The sequence below is a fragment of the Stomoxys calcitrans genome, chromosome 2 (assembly GCF_963082655.1).
Source record: "Stomoxys calcitrans chromosome 2, idStoCalc2.1, whole genome shotgun sequence".
NCBI classification, from domain to species: Eukaryota; Metazoa; Arthropoda; class Insecta; order Diptera; family Muscidae; genus Stomoxys; species Stomoxys calcitrans.
Window position 1 is genome coordinate 109,939,801 of NC_081553.1, and position 19,619 is coordinate 109,959,419.

General features: G+C 43.2%; 1 protein-coding gene across 2 annotated transcripts in view; it reads right to left on the minus strand.

The window, feature by feature from the left end:
* LOC106082806 (uncharacterized protein DDB_G0283357) overlaps positions 1-19,619 on the minus strand; it is a 225,731-nt gene that overhangs the window by 61,427 nt on the left and 144,685 nt on the right. For both annotated transcript variants that reach the window (XM_059363029.1, XM_059363027.1), the window contains exon 2: positions 6,886-7,162. In XM_059363029.1, coding sequence (XP_059219012.1) covers positions 6,886-7,114 — 229 coding nt within the window. In that variant the 5' untranslated portion in view covers positions 7,115-7,162. The remainder of the gene's footprint in view (positions 1-6,885; positions 7,163-19,619) is intronic.

A 19,619-nucleotide genomic window follows, 5' to 3' on the forward strand; every position in this document is an offset into this window, starting at 1 on the left:
GTACTGGAGACTATTCTAGATATCCGACCCATTGACATACAGATTAAGTGTGAGACTTAAGGCGATGGGAGAATGGATTGAGGATGGGAGCAGCTCACACCATTGCGGTATAATCGAGGCGACGATAGGAAACCTGGAAGGAAGGGAAGAGGTTTCCGATCCAATTCCTGAGATGAATCTTGAAGTCGAGTGCAAGGCACTACTGCCATCGGCACAGTCTTGGATTGACGGAGTAGTAGTAGTATTGTCATCTGGAAGATCATATTACACGGATGGATCAAGGCTAGAGGACAAAATGTGCGGGGTGGTCTACATTGAGAGCCCTGGGACTGAGATCTGTTTTAGACTGCCAGGCTAAAATACGGTCCTGCAGGCGGAGATCTGGGCGATCACGGAATGCGTGAAGTGGTGTGGTGCTAACGCGAAAACGTCGAGTGTGAACATCTTTACGGACAGTAAAATTGGCATATGAGCAATAACAACCAGGACGGTAAGGTCACGATCAGTCTTGCAGTGTAAGAAGGAGATTAACGCCTTCTCTGAGGATGGCAAAATCCCCATCGTTTGGGTGCAGGGCCTTAACGGAGTAAGGGGAAATGAAAGGGCAGATGATTTGACAGTGAAAGAGAGAGGACTGCCGTCAATAAACTTGGTTAACACGAATCCTTTCGGGTCGACGCAGTCCGAGTTAAAGGAGTGGGCGACGAATGCGCATGCAACATTGTGGAACAGCGAAACAATCGGTAGAACGGCGAAAATCCATGCAAAATTTCAAGCATCTAGCTTTTTTCCTTCGAATGTTGCATGCTTTCGACAGACAGACGGATGGACGGACAGGGCTCCAGTCCAAATCATTTAGAATATTGTTTCTATTATTTCAAAACTTGAAACGACCTTAAAGCACAATGGGCATTCCGAACGTCTTTATGGCGGCCACAACGACCCAAAATATTACCGTCAGCCATAACGCCCAAATAACCTATTGGGCGTTATGTCCCCTGGGCGTTACAACCGGTCACAGCTTCTTCTCTGCTATTGAGAACCGATGAGCGGCGATAAGGGTTATCATTCCATTAAAGAACAGTGGTAAACTTCTCGCATATCAATCACTAAGGTCCGATTCAAGTTTAAGCTCAATGATAAGCGGTCTCCTTTTTATAGCAGCGTCCGAACGGCGTGCCGCAGTGTGTCACCTCTTTGTAGAGAAGTTTTTGCGTAGTGGAATACGAAACTTAAAGCCAAATTTGGGGCTATGTTTCATGGGAGTTGTCCTACCCCCCAAAACCAGACTTGAATCAGCTTGGGGGAATAGAATGGATAACAATAAGGGATTGTGAGCATTTCGTAATTCCTCACGAAGATCTCTTCGGGGTTATTTTTCAAATTTAGAGCGCCCAACACGCCGATTTCTGGCTGAGAAGTATGTCTATAGGGGTGGGTGGAGAGGTGCGGATTAGAAATTGAATCCTCTTTTCCACTTAACCTAGTCAATGTCTTAAAGGCAGAAGTTTTTTAACTTAGTTGAGAAGATGTCGAATTTTCAGAACGTCTCGAAATAAAGCAGGCTGGTGGCTAAGGACTCTTTATAAGGGTAATTTGGTCAGGCGAAGTTGTACCGAGTTTATGACTCAAAGGAGGGTTCGTTGAGTATTGCACACCATTCAGCTTTAAAAGCCTCCTGTCCCATATGACATTTACCTCAAGGCATTACAAGAGAGCTTTGATTGTTTTTTAAGAAGATGTCACGTATGAATGAGTGCAGTCTGATTCAAGTTTAAGCTCCTAGCCCAACACCTATTTAAAGAGAAGTTTATATATGGCTTAGTATGTCACAATTGACGCAAGCAAGCGGAGGGGATAACCACCGCAGGAAAAATTGTTCGAAGTTCTAGTCAGGGTTTGAACCCAGGCTTTCAATGTCAAAGGCACATCTGCTAACCTCTGTACCGGATGGGTACATCACGTCTTTGTGGGTTTGTTTTTTTGATTTATGTTTTAGGTACTAAATATGTATCCTTATTTTGGGGAAGGATGAATGTATTCTTCATACCTAAGGTGGGAAAGTTGTTTGTCTCTCAGGACTTTCTTTCTTCTCGAGAGGCCAGCACACATATCTCACGGTATTTTAGGGTTTTATGTTTAAGTCACTACGTATGTACTCTTATCTTGGGGGAGGATGAAGGTAGTCTTGATACCGAAAGCGAAGAGGCTGCTGGATGGAGTGGGGAGGAGTATTGACAAATCTGTCTCTCATTGTTCTGCGTTAAAACGTCAAAAGGCCAGCTTACATGTCTCAAAGACTAGATCGGTCCATATTGCGCCTCATAGTGTCAAATATCTCCTAGAGATGACTCTTCAGTTTAAGGAATTTGCATAGGTGGTGTTTTTGGATATTGAGGTAGCCTTGAACACAGGGCGGGATTATTTCACCACTGCTGTTGATTTTTGTGGTCGATAGGATTTGTGGAGACTTAAGGCGTCAGGGCTCAGGATGTGTGCTAACAAGTACGACTTGATTGTCCTTGGCATTGGATAATTATTGGATACTCTGTTGCAGGACGCCGAACTGAGGGTTACGCCTTTTTGGGTGTTTGAATTCAGACGAAGGTTTTTGAATTCAGACTACTAAAACTTTAATCGAGATCGGACATATATCTTAGGATGATTCTGAATAGTGAACTGATCTGAGCATTGAATGCCAAGATCTCGTTGAGAGATGATTTGCGACCCATGTTAATGCACTGGCTGGACTCGGCGGTGGTGCGTCCAATTCTGGCGTAAACCCCAGAAGACTGAGCTGGAACGTTTCACAAGGAGGGGAAAGCTGTGCGTTTTTAGGTGACCTGTTCTGGATGGGGTAGAGCTTCTGCTCTCTCCGGAGGCCAAGTATTTAGGCGTGATTTTTGACCGGAAACTAAGCTGGAGAAGGAATGTTGGGAAATGGGGGACTGAGTGCTCATTACTTCTGTCGCAACTCGATAGAGAGGAGTTCGGGGCCTTAGGCCGGGTACGGTACACTGAATGTTTAAGGTGATGGTCGTCTGGTGAGGCATAGGGCTTTAGACAACTGTTCCCTCCGCAGCATAATCAAAATGGTACCGGGTACCGTGGCGGTGCTGATCTCTGGAGTGAGAAGAAGTTTCCAGAGAGAGGCGCTGAAAGCCATGCAGGTGTAAATCTCAACGTTGGGTGTATGGCAAAGAAGATTGCGCTGAGACTGAGGGAGTCAGGTAATTGTTGCTCCCATAACGTTGTTCATTCTTCTGTTACGCTGGAAGATGAAGAACCCACGTGGCACCGTTCTATATGTAGCGCAACTGATTAGATGTTACGAGAGTCCTAACTTATCTACGGGTTGGACGTCATTTTCCCAAAAAAGGATCTCTGGGTCGGGTATACCCCGCCCCTTGCCGAAACCTTCTGTATACATAGACAGCTCTAAATTGTAAGGAAGCATTGGGGCAGTAGTCTTCATTGAATTCCTTCGAATCGGGGAATGCCTTCGAATCAGGTTCTGAAGCCCATGGAGTTGATGTCGATGTTGGAGCGGCGGTCCAATCAGACTGTCGTTGTATGTGGCCAATCAGGAGCGCTGAAGTTTCTGGCGTTGAGCCATGTGTCGGCGAAACTGGTTAGAAGATTCAAAGGGGTCTTTTCGAACCAAGGGTCTGGTGGGTCCCTAGCCATCAGGGCTGTGGGGGAACGAAGCGGCTAACAAGTTGGCCAAGAAAGGATCGCTGATTATCACAGATCTTACTGCAGAAGAAGTGAGCCCTCTCCTGTACGAGCTCGCCGGTATGGTGGTCGCCTCCTACAATGATCGCGCGAATGAGGAGTGGGCTGATGCTCGGCGTTTCTGGGCGGTAAAGGTCAACCAGGGAATGCCTTCGAATCAGATCCTGAAGCCACTGGAGTTGAGAGAACCAAAGAAAACGCTGTTAGGCGGGATGACGGGGAACGAAGCGGCTGACAAGCAGATCGCAGATTACAGATCTAACTACATAACAAGTGAGTCCTCTCCTGACCGAGCTCGTTGGTAGGGTGGTCGCCTCCTATAATGATCGTCCGAATAAGAAGTGGGCTGATGTTCGGAGTTGCTGGGCGGTAAAGGTCAACCAGGGAATGCCTTCAAATCAGGTCCTGAAGCCACTGGAGTTGAGAGAACCAAAGAAAATGCTGTTAGGCGGGGTGGCGGGGAACGAAGCGGCTGACAAGCTGGCCTAGGAAGGATCGCAGATTACAGATCTAACTACTTAACAAGTGAGTCCTTTCCTGACCGAGCTCGTTGGTAGGGTGTTCGCCTACTATAATGATCGTCCGAATAAGAAGTGGGCTGATGTTCGGAGTTGCTGGGCGGTAAAAGTCAGGTGGCCGAGTATTTCCTTCGATCAGGGAATGCCTTCGAATCAGGTCCTGAAGCCACTGGAGTTAATGCCGATGTTAGAGTGGCCGATCAGACTGTCGTTGTATGTGGATAGTCAGGTCACTGAAGTTTCTGGCGTCGGGCCATGTGTAGGCGAAACTAGATAGAAAATTCAAAGGGGTTTTTTTCGAACCAAAGAAAAGGCTGTTAGGCGGGTTGGTGGGGAACGAAGCGGCTGACAAGCTGGCCGAGAAAGGATCGCTGATTATCACAGATCTAACTACAGAATAAGTGTGTCATCTCCTGACCGAGCTCGTTGGCAGGGTGGTCGCCTCCTACAATGATCGTCCGAATAAGAAGTGGGCTGATGTTCGGAGTTGCTGGGCGACAAAGATCAGGTGGCCGAGTATTTTCTTCGACCAGGGAATGCCTTTGCATCAAGTCCTGAAGCCTCCGGAGTTGACGTCAATGTTGGAGCTGCGGTCCGATCAGAATGTCGTTGTATGTGAACAGTCAGGGTTACTGAAATCTCTGGCGTCTGGTCATGTTTATGCGAAACTGGTTAAAAGATTCAAAGGGGTTTTTTTTCCAACCAAAGAAAAGTCTGTTAGGCTTTGGTGGGTCCCGAGCCATCAGGGCTGGAGAGGAATGAGGCAGCTGACAAGCTGGCCCTGGAAGGATTGCTGTATATCACAGATCTAACTACAGAATAAGTGGGTGGTCGCCTCTTACAATGATCACGAGAATAAGGAGTGAGCTGATGCTCAGCGCTGCTGGGCGGCGAAAGTCATGTGGCCGAGTATTTCGCGGAATGTCGCTTATCTTGGGTCTGAGGAAGCATGACTAAGAATAGCTTTTATGTCACATGGGTATAGCTAAGGTGTTGAGTAGATTATGTGCAAAATTTCAGGAACCTATATAGCCCAAACAGTGGGCGTTCAAAGTTGGTCAAGTTGGCTGACAAGCTGGCCGGCAAAGGATCGCTGATTATCACAGATCTTACTAAAGAAGAAGTGAGCCCTATCCTGTGCGAGCTCGTCGGTATGGTGGTCGCCTCCTACAATGATCGCGCGACTAAGGAGTCGGTCGATGCTCAAGGTTGCTGGGCGGCAAAGGTTCTGCGGTCGAGTATTTTGCGGAATGTCGCTTATCCTGGGTCTGAGGAAGCCTGACTAAGAACAGGTCATAGGTTATATGAGTATAGCTGAGGGATTATGTGCAAAATTTCAGTACGCTATTAGAGACGGGGCCTATTGGTGGGTTTTTAAAGTTGGTCACCTCGGCCGTACAAAAATTTGTTCGCTCCGCCAAAATTGCATTTATCGATCGATTTAAAAATTTCTCTATTTACTGGTTAACACCTCAGCTATAACCATATAAAATTCATGAAGATATCCTTATTCTTTAAAAAATGACAAACTTATATCTACTAATTTTCCCTATAGCACTGTACGTCGCACTGGACCTTGGGAGAGGCAGACTTCTCTTCTATTTCAACAAAATGGACCAAAGGTCTCTTAGTGAAAAGGCTTGCGACAGGGGTTGCCAGTAGAGTGCCCTCCAACCAAACCTTAGCCAAGTTGAGGAAATACAAGAGTGAGTTGAGAAAGGCTCAGAACAAACCGAGAGTCAGCCATCTACAGCTTCGTGATAGATACATATAAACTACTCCTGCATGGTGCCGGAAGAGGTTGTCACTCATATACATTCGTCAGAGACTATGGAGAAAAAATCGTTGCTCATTTAAGTTGTCAGGCCCTGATAGCTTATGGAGCTATACTTTACTTGCAAACGTACAGGCAGGCGAAGAAGATCCACTCTAGTTTCGCATTCCTTTGAACAATTATCTGATCTGGTATTTTCCTTAATGACAATAGAAAGTAGAAGGCATCTTCCCTTCCATTTTGCAATGTTTATAATGAAGTGTTAGACAGAAGGACACATATATCCAAAACATACAAGGCCACCGTAGTGCAGAGGTTAGCAGGTCCACCAATGACGCTGAACGCCTGGGTTCGAATCCTGGCGAGACCACCAGAAAAAATGTTCAGCGGTGGTTTTCTCCTTCTAATGCTGGCAACATTTGTGAGGTACTATGCCTTGTAAAACTTCTATCCAAAGAGGTGTCGCACTGCGGCACCCCGTTCCGTCTCGGCTATAAAAAGGAGGCCTTGCACTGCACTCATTGATATCCGAGAAGTTTGCCCCTGTTGCTTAGTGGAATGTTCATGGGCAAAATTTGCAATTTGCAATTCATTCCATAGAATTGTCTACAAAGAATACAGTTTAAATTTTTTCTGAAAACATATGTCGTAAATATTTTTTCACAATTCAAGTCACAGTAAATATGAATAAAACTAAACCAATACGAAAGAAGAGTACTCTCCTCCAGAGTACGATACAGTTATATCACTGGGGAAAAATATTTCAATGAAATTGGCAACACAATCGACAACTATCGCACAAGTGGAGGAAGAACAAAGGAGTGGGAGTACACAAGAGTTGCTGTTGCTGGTACTTACCATTTAATGTCGAGGTTAGTGTATCCGTTGTAGAATTTGTGGAATTGGTTAAAGTTGTGTTGGCGGCATCACTTGTTGAGTGCCGTGTCAGAAAGTCCTGACGGCGCTGCTCAATTATGGAATTAATTGAATGCTGTTGAAGCAATTCGGTGCCCACGGTGGCCGCTGCCGCAGCGGCTGTCAGGGCTGTTGTTTCTGTGGCTAGGGCGGCAGAAATAGGAGATCTCATGGTGCCTGTGTTCAATGTAACATTTGAGGTTGATTCATTCGAATTGAACTGCAAGAAAGAATGAACGCACAACCGTCATTAGATGAAGACATCTCAGCAGCGGTAAGTGTTGGAATTATTCAAATAATTAAGACAATTAAGACAATTAAAATGTGGCACTTGCAAGAATGTCATTGACAAAAAGTGCTACGATATGGAGGAGGAAAAAACAAAATTAAAATGTCAAGGGATTTTTTTAATTGAAACAAAGCTTGAGTTTTTTGTTGAACTCTTCTTCATCAGCCGCCCCCAAATACTTGTAGAACAAATTTTTTTTTATGTTAAGGTGTTATTTGATGTGCCTGGATTTACAAACTTGCCTGTTTGTATGAAGCAGAGGAACTCTCACTCAGTATGCAGACATTTTGACTCTTCAGGTAAACACACTTGACAAACAATGCTTCCCAGCTAGGAATACAATAAACTTATGTCTCCTGTTAGAAACTCGCTTAGGGAGTTTCCATAATTCGAGTTCGAGACACACACTTAGATGCTTCTTTGAAGGATATGCATGTGGAGATAAGGACTTGAGCATTTATTTAACATATGGCAAGGTACACTGGTTTAAAGGAAGTTTGTTGCCAACATTTTGCTTCTATAGCAACATTTTAATGGAAGATTTATAGAAATTGGTACTTTGTCTTTCTGACTCTGAAATTTATCGTATGCTATTAGAAAAGGGGCAAAGAGTTATTCTCAATGCTTAATGGCGTTTAGAAAATGGGTTGAATTAAAAGCAAAACGTTTAGGTTTTTCTTGACCTTAAATATGGTAAGTGATAAAATCTACCGCTAGAAGTCTTTGCAATACACTGCTAGAAAAAAGACGGAATTATTTTATTTACATTATTTTAATACCATTTGGTATTAATTCCATAGCAGACAAAGGAAACTATTAGGAATTGACTGTACCACGTTATTTTTATACCCACCACCGTAGGATAGGGGGTATATTCATTTAGTCATTCCGTTTGCAACACATCGAAATATTCATTTCCAACCCTACAAAGTATATATATTTCGGATCGTCGTAAAATTTCAAGACTATTTAACGATGTCCGTGTGTCTGTCCGTTTGTCCATCTGTCCGTCTATCCGTCCGTCTGTTGTAATCACTCTACAGTCTTCAAAAATTGAGATATTGAGCTGAAATTTAGCACAGAGACGTCTTTTTGATGCACGCTGGTTAAGTTCTTGAACGGGCCAAATCGGACCATATTTGGATATAGCTGCTATATAGACCGATTTTCCGATAAAGGGTCCAATGCCCATAAATGCTTTATTTTTCATCCGATTTCGCTGAAATTTGAAACAGTGAGTAGTTTTAGGCCTCACGACATCTAAGCCAAATATGGTCCATATCGGACTATATTTATATATAACTGCCATATATACGGATCTGCCGATAAAGGGTCTGAAGCCCATAAAAGCTTTATTTTTTAACCGATTTCATTGAAATTCGAAACATTGAGTAGTTTTACGCTTCCCAACATTCGACTCAAATATGGTTCAGATCGGACTATATTTAGATATAGCTGCCATATAGACCGATCTCCCGACTAAGGGTCTGAAGCCCATTAAAGCTTTATTTTTTTACCGATTTCGATGAAATTTGAAACAGTGAGTAGTCTTAGGCCTCTCGTCATCTGACTTAAATATGGATCAAATTGGACTATATTTAGGTATAGCTGCCATATAGACCGATCTCCCGACTAAGGGTCTGAAGCCCATTAAAGCTTTATTTTTTAACCGATTTCGATGAAATTTGAAACATTGAGTAGTTTTACGTTTCCCAACATCCGACTCAAATATGGTTCAGATCGGACTATATTTAGATATAGCTGCCATATAGACCGAGCTCCCGACTAAGGGTCTGAAGCCCATTAAACCTTTATTTTTTAATCGATTTTGCTGAAATTTTGAACAGCAAGTAGTTTTACCCCTCCTAACATAGGACCATAATATGCCTTAGATCGGATCATATTTAGATATAGCTGTCATATAGACCGATCTGCCGATAAAGGGCCTAAGGCCCATAAAAGCTTTATTTTTTAACCGATTTCGCTGAAATTTGAAACATTGTGTTATTTTAAGCCTCCTGATATTTGACCTAAATATGTATCAAATCGGACTATATTTAGGTATAGCTGCCATGTAGACCGATCTCCAGATAAAGGGTCTAAAGTCCATAAAAGCTTTATTTTTTAACCGATTTCGCTGAAATTTGAAACATAGATTAGTTTTACGCCTCCTAACATATTACCCAAATGTGGTTCAGATCGGACTATATTCAGATATAGCTGCTATATACACCGATCTGCCGATAAAGGGTCTAAAGCCCATAAAAGCTTTATTTTTTAACCGATTTCGCTGAAATTTGAAACAGGTAGTATTAGTTCTCTCGACATCCGTCCCAAATATGGTTTGGATCGGACTTTATTTAGATACAGCTGCCATACAGACCGAAATCCCCATAAGGGATCTGAAGCGAATAAAAGCTTTATTTTGTATCCGATTTCGTTGAAATTTTAAACAGTAAGTAGTAAGTATCCGACCCAAATATGGTAAAGATCGGACTATATTTAGATATAGCTGTCATATAGACCGATGTGCCGATTAAGGGTCTGAAGCTCATAAAAGCTTTATCTTTTACCCAATTTTGTTGAAATTTTAAATACAAAATTCAACAGTGCCCAACAGTGCCAACAATACCCATGCCTCAGAACCAGATAACAACACGGGCAGTATCAGTACCTTGTATAGTGGTATCCTCGTCTGTCGACGACGTTGGTTAGGTCATGTTGTCAGAATGGATGAAGAAGCTCCAGCAAAGAAGTCTTTTGAAGGCAAACACGGTGGTACACGCAAATCGGGACGACCAAAAGCCCGATGGAAAGATCAAGTGGTGGGAGACACCTGGAAACTTGGTGTCAGAGATTTTAGAATGAGCGCATAAGATCGAGGCGCTTGGAACGCTATTCTACGTTCGGCTAGTGAAACAAATGTTCTGTCATAGCCAATTGAAGTAAATAGTAGGTTACGTTGAAAAAACGAAAAGAAGGTGCACATATTAATCCACCCCATGCCACTATGGACATACAGCTAAGCCAGTAATCGACTTGCTTTGCGCTCTTAAAACTATAAAGTAAACCTAAAAAAAATTTTAAGTTAGGAATTCCGTGCTACTTACAAAATCCTTAATTGTTTTCAATACCACTCCCCTAAATTGGTTCATGTCTGGTATTGTGTCCCCACCTAAGTGCCGGTATCTGTTAGACGCGAAAGCCGGGCAATGACAAAGGAAATACTCCAACGTCTCATTATCTTCCCCGCATGCCCTACACATGCTATCACTTGCCGCACCGATTTTACATAAGTGAGCTCGTAGTCCTATGTATCCCGTTATGATACCAATAGCTATACTGACTTCCTTCTTGCTTCCTTTCACTAATAGCCTCGTCTTCTCACGATCTGGATCCCCCATAGGATTTTCGCCGTCCTACCGACCGTCTTTTCCACAATGTTGCATGCGCATTCGTCGCCCACTCCCTTAACTCGGACTGCGTCGACCCAAAAGGCTTCGAGTTAACCAAATTTATTGACGGCAGTCCTTTGGCCTCCGCCGCCAAATCGTCTGCCCTTTCGTTTTCCCCTTCTTCGTTATGGCCCGGCTCCCAAACGATGCGGATTTTGCCACGCTCAGAGAAGGCGTTAATCTCCTTCTTTCAGTGCAAGATTGTTCGTGATCTTAACGTCCTAGTTGTTATTGCCCTTATGGCAATTTTACTGTCGGTAAAGATGTTCACACTCGACGTCCTCGCGTTAACACCACACCACTTCACGCATTCCGTGATGGCCCGAATCTTCGCCTGCAGGACCGTATTATAGTCAGGCAGTTTAAAACAGATCTCAGTCCCTGGGTTCGCAATGTATACCACAAGGCCCACTACGTCCTCTAGCTTTAATCCATCCGTGAAACATGATCTTCCAAATGGCAATACCAGGGTTCCGTCAATCCAACATTGTGCCGATGGCAAAAGTACCTCGCACTCGACTTTAAGGTTCATCTCAGGTATCCGATCGGAAACCTCTTTTCTTCGTTCCAGGTTTCCTATCGCCGCCTCGATATACCGCGATGGTTTGAGTTGCTCCCATCCTCAATCCATTCTCCCATCGCCTTAAGTCTCATAGCCGCAATGGCTGCCTCACACTTAATCTGTATGTCAATGGGTCGGAAATCTAGAATAGTCTCCAGTGCCCTAGTGGACGTGGTCCTCATCGCTCCACCTATGCCAAGAAGCAATGTTCCCTGAACCTGTTGTATGGTCCTTATGTTGCACTTTTTCTCCATACTAGTCCAACAAACTACTGAGGCGTAAGTAAATATTGGTCTAATCACGCTCCTGTAGAGCCAGTGTACTATCCTCGGATTCAGGATCCATTTCGAGGCTACGGCCCGTCTACATAGTGCCCAACATCTGTGAATCTTCTCAGTACGCTCCTGAATGTGACAGTTCCAATGCATTTTCCTTTCCAAGATCACACCTAAGTATCTGACCTTGTCAGATATCGAAATCGTATTATTGAGGAAACGTGGTGCGTTAAATTGGCCTACCTTTGTCTTCCCCATGAACAGGCATATTTCAGTCTTCTCTGGGTTAACATTGAGATCTCTGGGTCTAGCCCAGCCATATGCCATATGCAAGACCCTTTCGGCCCTTTTGCATAGCTCGTTCGGATCCTTACCCCTAAGAAGTATTAAAACATCGAAATGTGGTGAGAGTTCGCATCGTACCTCGTTTCCTGTCTGTTTTGCTTTCCTTACCAACCGTTGCAGCTCCGACGTGGGTGGCGGTGTCGGAGAGTCGAAAGGCAGAGCAGTCTCGCTTCGGTGGAGGTTTATCTGGATTATCTCAATCGTTGGTCCTCGAGTAAATGGGTATCTTGAGAGTAGGTGATGATCTCATCGTCTGCTCCCTGTTCTTTAGACTGCTTCGTTTTATAAAAAGTCTTCCGACTTTTTATAAAGTCGCTAATGGTTCCATCGTCGGGTCTCTGTTCGTTAAAATGTTTTGGGTTTCCATATCTTGTGTAGTGCCTGATGTTTCAATACTAGGATCTTTAGCCTAACTTAGCCTTTCAAATCTTAAGTAAATGGGCTTCTTGGGAGTAGGTGATGGTACCTTCATCGGCTCCCTGTTCGTTGGGTTGCATTGAGACCCCTGTCGCTGCGCTGCCTAATGTTACAATATTAGGATCTTAACCTATCCCAGTATTCCGAATCTTTAAGTCGGTGATGGGTCCGTCGTCGGGTTCCTGTTTGTTAGGCTGTGTTGGGTCTCTCGCCACTGAACTGCCTGGTATTTTAGTCTTACGATCTTTACTTCTCCTAGTCTTTCCAATATTGAGAGATGCCATGATTGTCTCGTTGTCGGCCCCCGTTTGTTGGGCGGTGTTGAGTCACCTCCCACTGCACGGCCTGATGTCGCAGAATGAAACATTCTGTCTATCCTAGTCTTCCCAATCTTGAAAAAGACAGCTTTGCTTCCGTAGTGCGCTATGCCTTGAGTTTTAGCCAAACTTGTCACGGAGACTTGATCAATGCCTTCTCCTCCCTGTGAAAGACCTCCCACTTCTCTGTGACCAAACCTTCGTTTTGCTTGCCCAAGAATCCCAAACATGCGTTCCTTCGCAAATTTACTGCCCCATCCCTTGATGAAGACCGTAGCCTTTGTGAGCTTGGGGATATCCTTCTTTCACACCATATCGAGCTTTGCGCCCTCCCAAGGGAGCGTGAATACATTTGGCGAGCTGTTTGACGGTATCAATACATTCCGCCGACGCAAAACGCAGCGCAGAGATGTCCCCTCTAAACTCGCAGCTCATCATTTGTATGGGTGGACCCTCTACAGAGTTCCACACATATTCAATAATCCCTTCGTTAACCAGATCCTCCACTTGGGACCGATGATCTGGTGGTATCCTACCGGATGCACAGCCGATATTGATGACTGCATAAGTCAGCTCTGTTGTGCCTCCTTGCCACTCTGGCGGCTCCTTACCTTTCTCAGCGACCATCTTCCCCTTCCGTGATGGCTGTGGCATCCTATTGGAAGTCACAGTCCTCCATGATAACTCAGGGGCCGTACGCGCTTCCTTCGGTCCTTTTCCAACTTTGTCTATCACCGCAGGACACTGTCTGGAGTCACCATTGCGGGATGGCTGGCTTGGTTTTCCCAGAGTACTTGAAAGCGGGGAGCTCTTTTTCTTCTTCAGTATTTTAGCAGTGTTATGCTCTTCGGGAGATCTGATTCTTTTTCCAGATTCCGTGGAAGTGCTTGGAATATCAGTTCTATTCCTTCCAGGATCCTGCACTTTCGCCCTATTACGCTGCCAATACATACTCCTCTGTCTCCTTCGTCGTGCACCGGATCGATTTCTTGGTCTGCCGTCATCCCGATGCACTCATCTCTCGATTCGGCTGCGATGACTTTTTCATTGACACAATCGCTGTCTGAATACGAGTCAGACACACCACATTTACTTAAAGGCTGGGGACGAACTGTGCATCCCTCTGGTTCATCCGTTTCTTCCTCATTAATTAGTCTGACGACTAATTGTGCGCTTGAAGCATTACTCTCGACTACAGGTGCCAAAGCACCTATAGGAGGGGAGGACAACACGCTACGGTCTGACGCCACCACCGCAAATGTTGAGTCTTTGGAGTCCATTTCTAGTCTACTTCAAAAGGCTTTAAAAAATAGGTAGTACCTATTCCGAGATACGGACATATATATTTTTCCTTTCTCTTTGAGGAGCGAAATAAGCATTTACGGTCATTAGGAACTTCAATTTTTGCTTGGTTTGGCAGAAATTTGGTATGTTTAGTATACATCTCAAGTAAGTTGGTGGAAATTTTTCGGAGCTAAAGATGCTCAGGAAAAAAGAGTACGAAAATTTTCAGTTACACGTAAGGGGAGAAAACAGGTTATCAAGGAATCTTAAACAGCTTCAAGAGTAGATTGGGAATTCATGAGCGAAATCCTTTGAGTAATAAGAGTCCTCCGAGATTTGTCAGGTTACCAGAATTAGGCAATGAGAATTAAAAATTCGAATATGGTATAGAAAAAACATGCTCCAACGAAATTTACCATTCAAATTTTATCTAAAACTGTTGGGTAGACAAACATTTTACAAAAATATATAAATTTAAGTTTCCACAACTGTTTTTATTTCTTTCTTTGAAAAATGATGTCGCTTGCGTTTCGTTTGAAAAAGTTTTCAGCCAAAACACAGTGTCGTCATGGCAAAAGTTTGTCAACAGGCAAAAGATTTCTAGCACTTTTGGCCTAAGACGTTATTGCAATTCCTAGATGGAGAACAAGCAAGCAAAAATTACAACAACAACACACTAAGCCAACAACAATAACCACATTGACATTAGTGCAGCGCCGCAGCAGTGGCAGCGACATAAAAAGTAGCTGGGAAAACTTGAAGATGAAATGAAGCACTTGAATAAAAACGTTTTGGCGCGCAATTAAAAGAGCATCAAGTGTCAGATAAAGTGGCAGTAAAGTACACTTAGCAAAATGCCAAATTAGTACAAATATTGTTATCAGCTCCCACAACTACTACAGCCTCCTCTGGGTGAGAAGGCAGTGCATTTCATGCGGCCTATGCCTCCACTATGGATGATTATTTTGAAAGCAAGGAGGAAGCAGCCTGTTTTGTTTTCCGTTGCCACTACCCCATACAAAGCCACCCACACACACACACACACATACACCCACACAGCACCACTTGAAACAGTTTGAAATACAAAACACAATTAAACACAAATGGCGAATGACAGAGGATGATCAGGATGGCCAACGACGAGTAGTACAATCAAGAAGACGATGATGGCGAAGGAGGACTTTTTGTTTTGTTTTTTTGTATTTTTTTCTCATTTCACTCATTATGGAAGATTAACGACGATGAAGAGCAAACGGGCTACAAAAACAGGCAGTGGGACAGTTGACGTAAATTTCACCCATTCACACTCATAGACACACCCATACATATAAGCATATGCATTTGCTTGGCATAAAACGAATGGGTGGCGGCAAAGAGCAATAGCAAAAAATTAACAACGAGCAAATTACGGCAACAAGTTGAAAAGGAAAACATTCGTAACGAGCCGCAAAATATTCCGACAACCTTTGAAGAAAAAAAAAACAAACCCAATTCTTCTTTTTGCCAATTCGTGCCACGTCCTTCAACACAATGTCCTTACTGGTGGCCCTTGGCTGGCATCCCCTCATCACCCACATTGTGTGTTGAACTTCTACAATCCTTTTCAACCTCTTGGCCTGGCAGCACAATCAGTCAACTCACTCACTCAGCCAGAAAGTCAGTTAGTCAGCCAGTCAGGCGTTGTATTGAAAAGAAAAGCTGCAAATAGTTCGACAATTACAAATCCTTTCAAACAGGATACTCTTCTTGCATGGGATACAATCGCAAAAGCAGCAAGGACTACAAACAAAAAATTAAACCAATGGCGCCAGGGAATACCAGCAAACCGGCAAATTGAGGTGGCTACAACTCAAGTCGCCTCGACAACACAGACACACACGCGCGCGCTCTAACATTCATTTTATCCTTCAAAAAATCACAAACACGACAGCGAAGAGTACTTATATGTCTGACACGTACGATTTGGAGGTGATATGGGGCCACACAAGGCATAGGACAGCTGGGGGCAACAGTGATTTGGAGCAAAGTGAAGTTAAAATTTGACATCAGAAAAACATTTAAAGGGATATTAAAAATGAGTATGAATAATCACCATAACCGTTTGACCATGAATGTGGATTTTTATGTCATTCTCAAATTCCCAAAATTGTTCTGCCCGGTATTCAACCCTTTTATAAATTTTCACCCATGGTCACTGTTCCTGTTGCTTGATGATGCCATTGTTTGGCAAAGCCTTTTTAAATGATGTTGCTTTTGATGGTTGACGACGATGATGGTGATGATGATGATGATGATGACGATGACAAGTGTTATAGCCAACGATAAGGGTGCATGAGAAATGATGATGAGTAGACACCAATACAATACGAAATCATTTGTAATGTAAGAGTCTCTGCATTACACGCATGGTGGCTTTAAAAAATTGTGGCACTGGACCACTTACAGCACAGTTGAGAGCAAAGACCGAGAAGAGAGGCTTAAATGAAATGTCAAATGTAACGATTCTATGCGTGTCAGTTTGCTTTATTAATGGATGTTACAGTGATAAACAAGAGGCAAAAGATCATTACATTGAATTTGTTGCATTTCGTTCGTCTGGTGATGGAAGCCATGTTGGCAGTTATGAAGTTTTTCTCTATCACTTTCTTTGAGACTCTACTTATCCATCATGAATTACAATTTGATAAACTAAATGGGCAAAGAACTTGAGTACATACGTCCGAATGAAAGCCATAAATTTGGGGAATGCCATTCGATTTCATTCCTATTCAGCTGTAGCAAAAACAAGTAAAAGTGTGCTAAGTTCGGCCGCGCCGAATCATATATACAATCCTGGATCGAATTTGTGAAGTTCTTTCGCGAGTATCTCCTTATAGGCAAACAAAGGATAATGGATAAAACCAGTAAGGAAGGCAAAAGTCGGGCGGTGACGCCTGTATAATACCCTACACCTGGCCCATAAGTACAATGTGGGATCTATATCCAATTCCGAACCAATTTTGATGGACCTCGGTTTAAACTGTAAAAACTACGGTTGACAAATGACAATATTATGGCAAATAGCCCAAAATCAGTTGAACGTATATATGGGAGCTATATCTAATTCTCAACCGATTGCGAGAAAACTTCTCAGATAATGTGATAGGCGTCGAGGAAAGGGTTGTGCAAAATTTTGGCACGATTGGTCAATAAATGCGCTTGCAGTGGCTCTTAAAGTGAAAATCGGGCGATATACATATATGACAGCTATATCTAAATCTGGGCCGATGAAATTCATATGAAATTCACAAGTAATATTGAGAGTCATAAGAAAAACCTCCCTACAAAATTTCGACAGAATCAGATAACAAATGATTACTTTTTTGCAATATTTCTCAAAGTCAGACGAACATATATATGAGAGGTATATCTAAATCTGAATCTAAATCGAGCAACCTCCTCAGATACTGTGGTAGTCGTCGAGGAAAGCGTTTTGCAAAATTTTGGCAAGATGGATCAATAAATACGCTTGCTGTGACTCTAGAAGTTAAAATCGGGCGATATATATCTAAGAGAGCTATATCTAAATCTGAACCGATTTCCATGAAATTCACCAGTAATATTGAGAGTCAAGAGAAAATCCCTCTTGCCGAATTTCAAGAAAATCGGTTAACAAAAGACTATTTTATTGCAATATTACTGGAAATCGGGCGAATATATATATGGGAGCTATATCTAAATCTGAACCGATTTTGACCATACTCTATATATATTGTGGTAGTCATCGAGGAAAGCATTGTGCAGTATTTAGGCAAGATTAGTCAATAAATGTGCTTGCAGTGGCTCTAGGAGTGAAAATCGGGCGTTATATACATATGAAAGCTATATCAAAATCTGAACCGATTTCCATGAAATTCACCAGTAATATCGAGATTCGTAAAAAAATCCTTCCTGCCAAATTTCGTGAGAATCGGTTAACAAACGACCATTTTATTGGATTATTACTGAAAATCGGATGAACATATATATGGGAGCTATATCCAGATCTGAGCCGATTTTTCCAATTTCAATAGGATTCGTCTCTAGGCTGAAAAACTTGCCTGTACCAAATTTGAAGACGATCGGATGAAAACTGCGACCTGTAGTTTGTACACAAATTAACATGGACATACGTACAGACAGACGGACGGACAGATAGACGGACATATCTAAATCGAATCAGAAAGTGATTCTGAGTCGATCGGTATACTTTTCAATGCGTCTATCTCTCTTCCTTTTGTGTGTTACAAATAGGCATGCTATTGGAGCTACATCAGGTCAGGTGGACCGATTCAGACCATACTTGGTTTGGATGTTAGAGACCATAGTAGAAGTCATTGTGCAAAATTTAAGCTAAATCGGGTAAGAATTGCGCGTTATAGGGGCTTTAGAAGTAATATCGGGAGATCGGCTTATATGGGAGTTATATCAGATTATAGACCGACTTAGACCACTCATGTTGAAGGTTATATGAGAAGTCGTTGTACAAAATTTCAGCCATATCGGATAAGAATTGCGCCCTCTAGGGGCTCAAGAAGTATAATCGGGAGATCATTTTATATGGGAGCTCTATCAAGTTATGAACCGATTTCGACCATACGTCGCACAGTTGTTGGAAGTCAAAACGAAAGACTTCATGACAAATTTTAGCCAAATCAGATAAGTTGTCTGTTTGCGCTTTCTTTTTTCAGTCTTGAAATCTTAATGAGATTCCATTGCAGGATATCGTCCGGCTTTAGACCATTGTTAAATGCTTCCTATTCAAAGAATAGTTTGGCAAAAAACATTTAAAAGTCAGCAAAAGTGTGTTGTTGCTAGAAACATTTGACTGGTTATCCCGTATCATGATTTCAATTTCGACCAAGAAATATCATCAGCGGGCGATGTCAAATGGATCATGGGGCTTTACAACCATTCCAACCTTCAGAGAAGGCGCTGATCTCCTTCTTACACTGCAAGACTATTCGTGACCTTACCGTCCTGGTTCTTATTGCCCTTTTGGCAATTTTACTGTTGGTAAATGTGTTCACACTCGACGTCCTCGCGTTAGCATCACACCACCTCACACATTCCTTGTTCGCCCGGATCTCCGCCTGCAGGACCATATTATGGTCAGGCAGTCTAAAACAGATCTCAGTCCCTGGATTTTCAATGTAAACCCCCAGGCCCACTCTGTTCGCTAGCTTTGATCCATCCGTGTAACATGATCTTCCAGATGGCAATGCCAAGGTTCCGTCAATCCAACACTGTGCCGATGGCAGCAGTGCCTCGCACTCGAACTCAAGTGTCATCTCAGGTATCTGATCGGAAACCTCTTGCCTTCCTTCCAGGTTTCCTATAGTCGCCTCGATTATATCTCGGTGGTATGAGCTGCTCCCATCCTCAATCCATTCTCCCATCGCCTTAAGTCTCATAGCCGCAGAGGCTGCCTCACATTTAATCCGTTTGTCAATGGATCAGATATCTAGAATAGTCTCCAGTGCCCTAGTGGGTGTGGTCCTCATCGCTCCGCCTATGCCAAGACAACATGGTCTCTGAACCTGTTGTATGGTCTTTATGATGCACTTTATCTCCATAGCAGTCCACTAAACTATTCACGCTTCTGTAGAGCCAGTGGACTATCTCCGGATTCAGGCCCCTTTTCGAGCCTAGGGCCTGTCTACATAGTGTCCAACATTTGTGTGCCTTCTCAGTACGCTCTTGAATGTGACACTT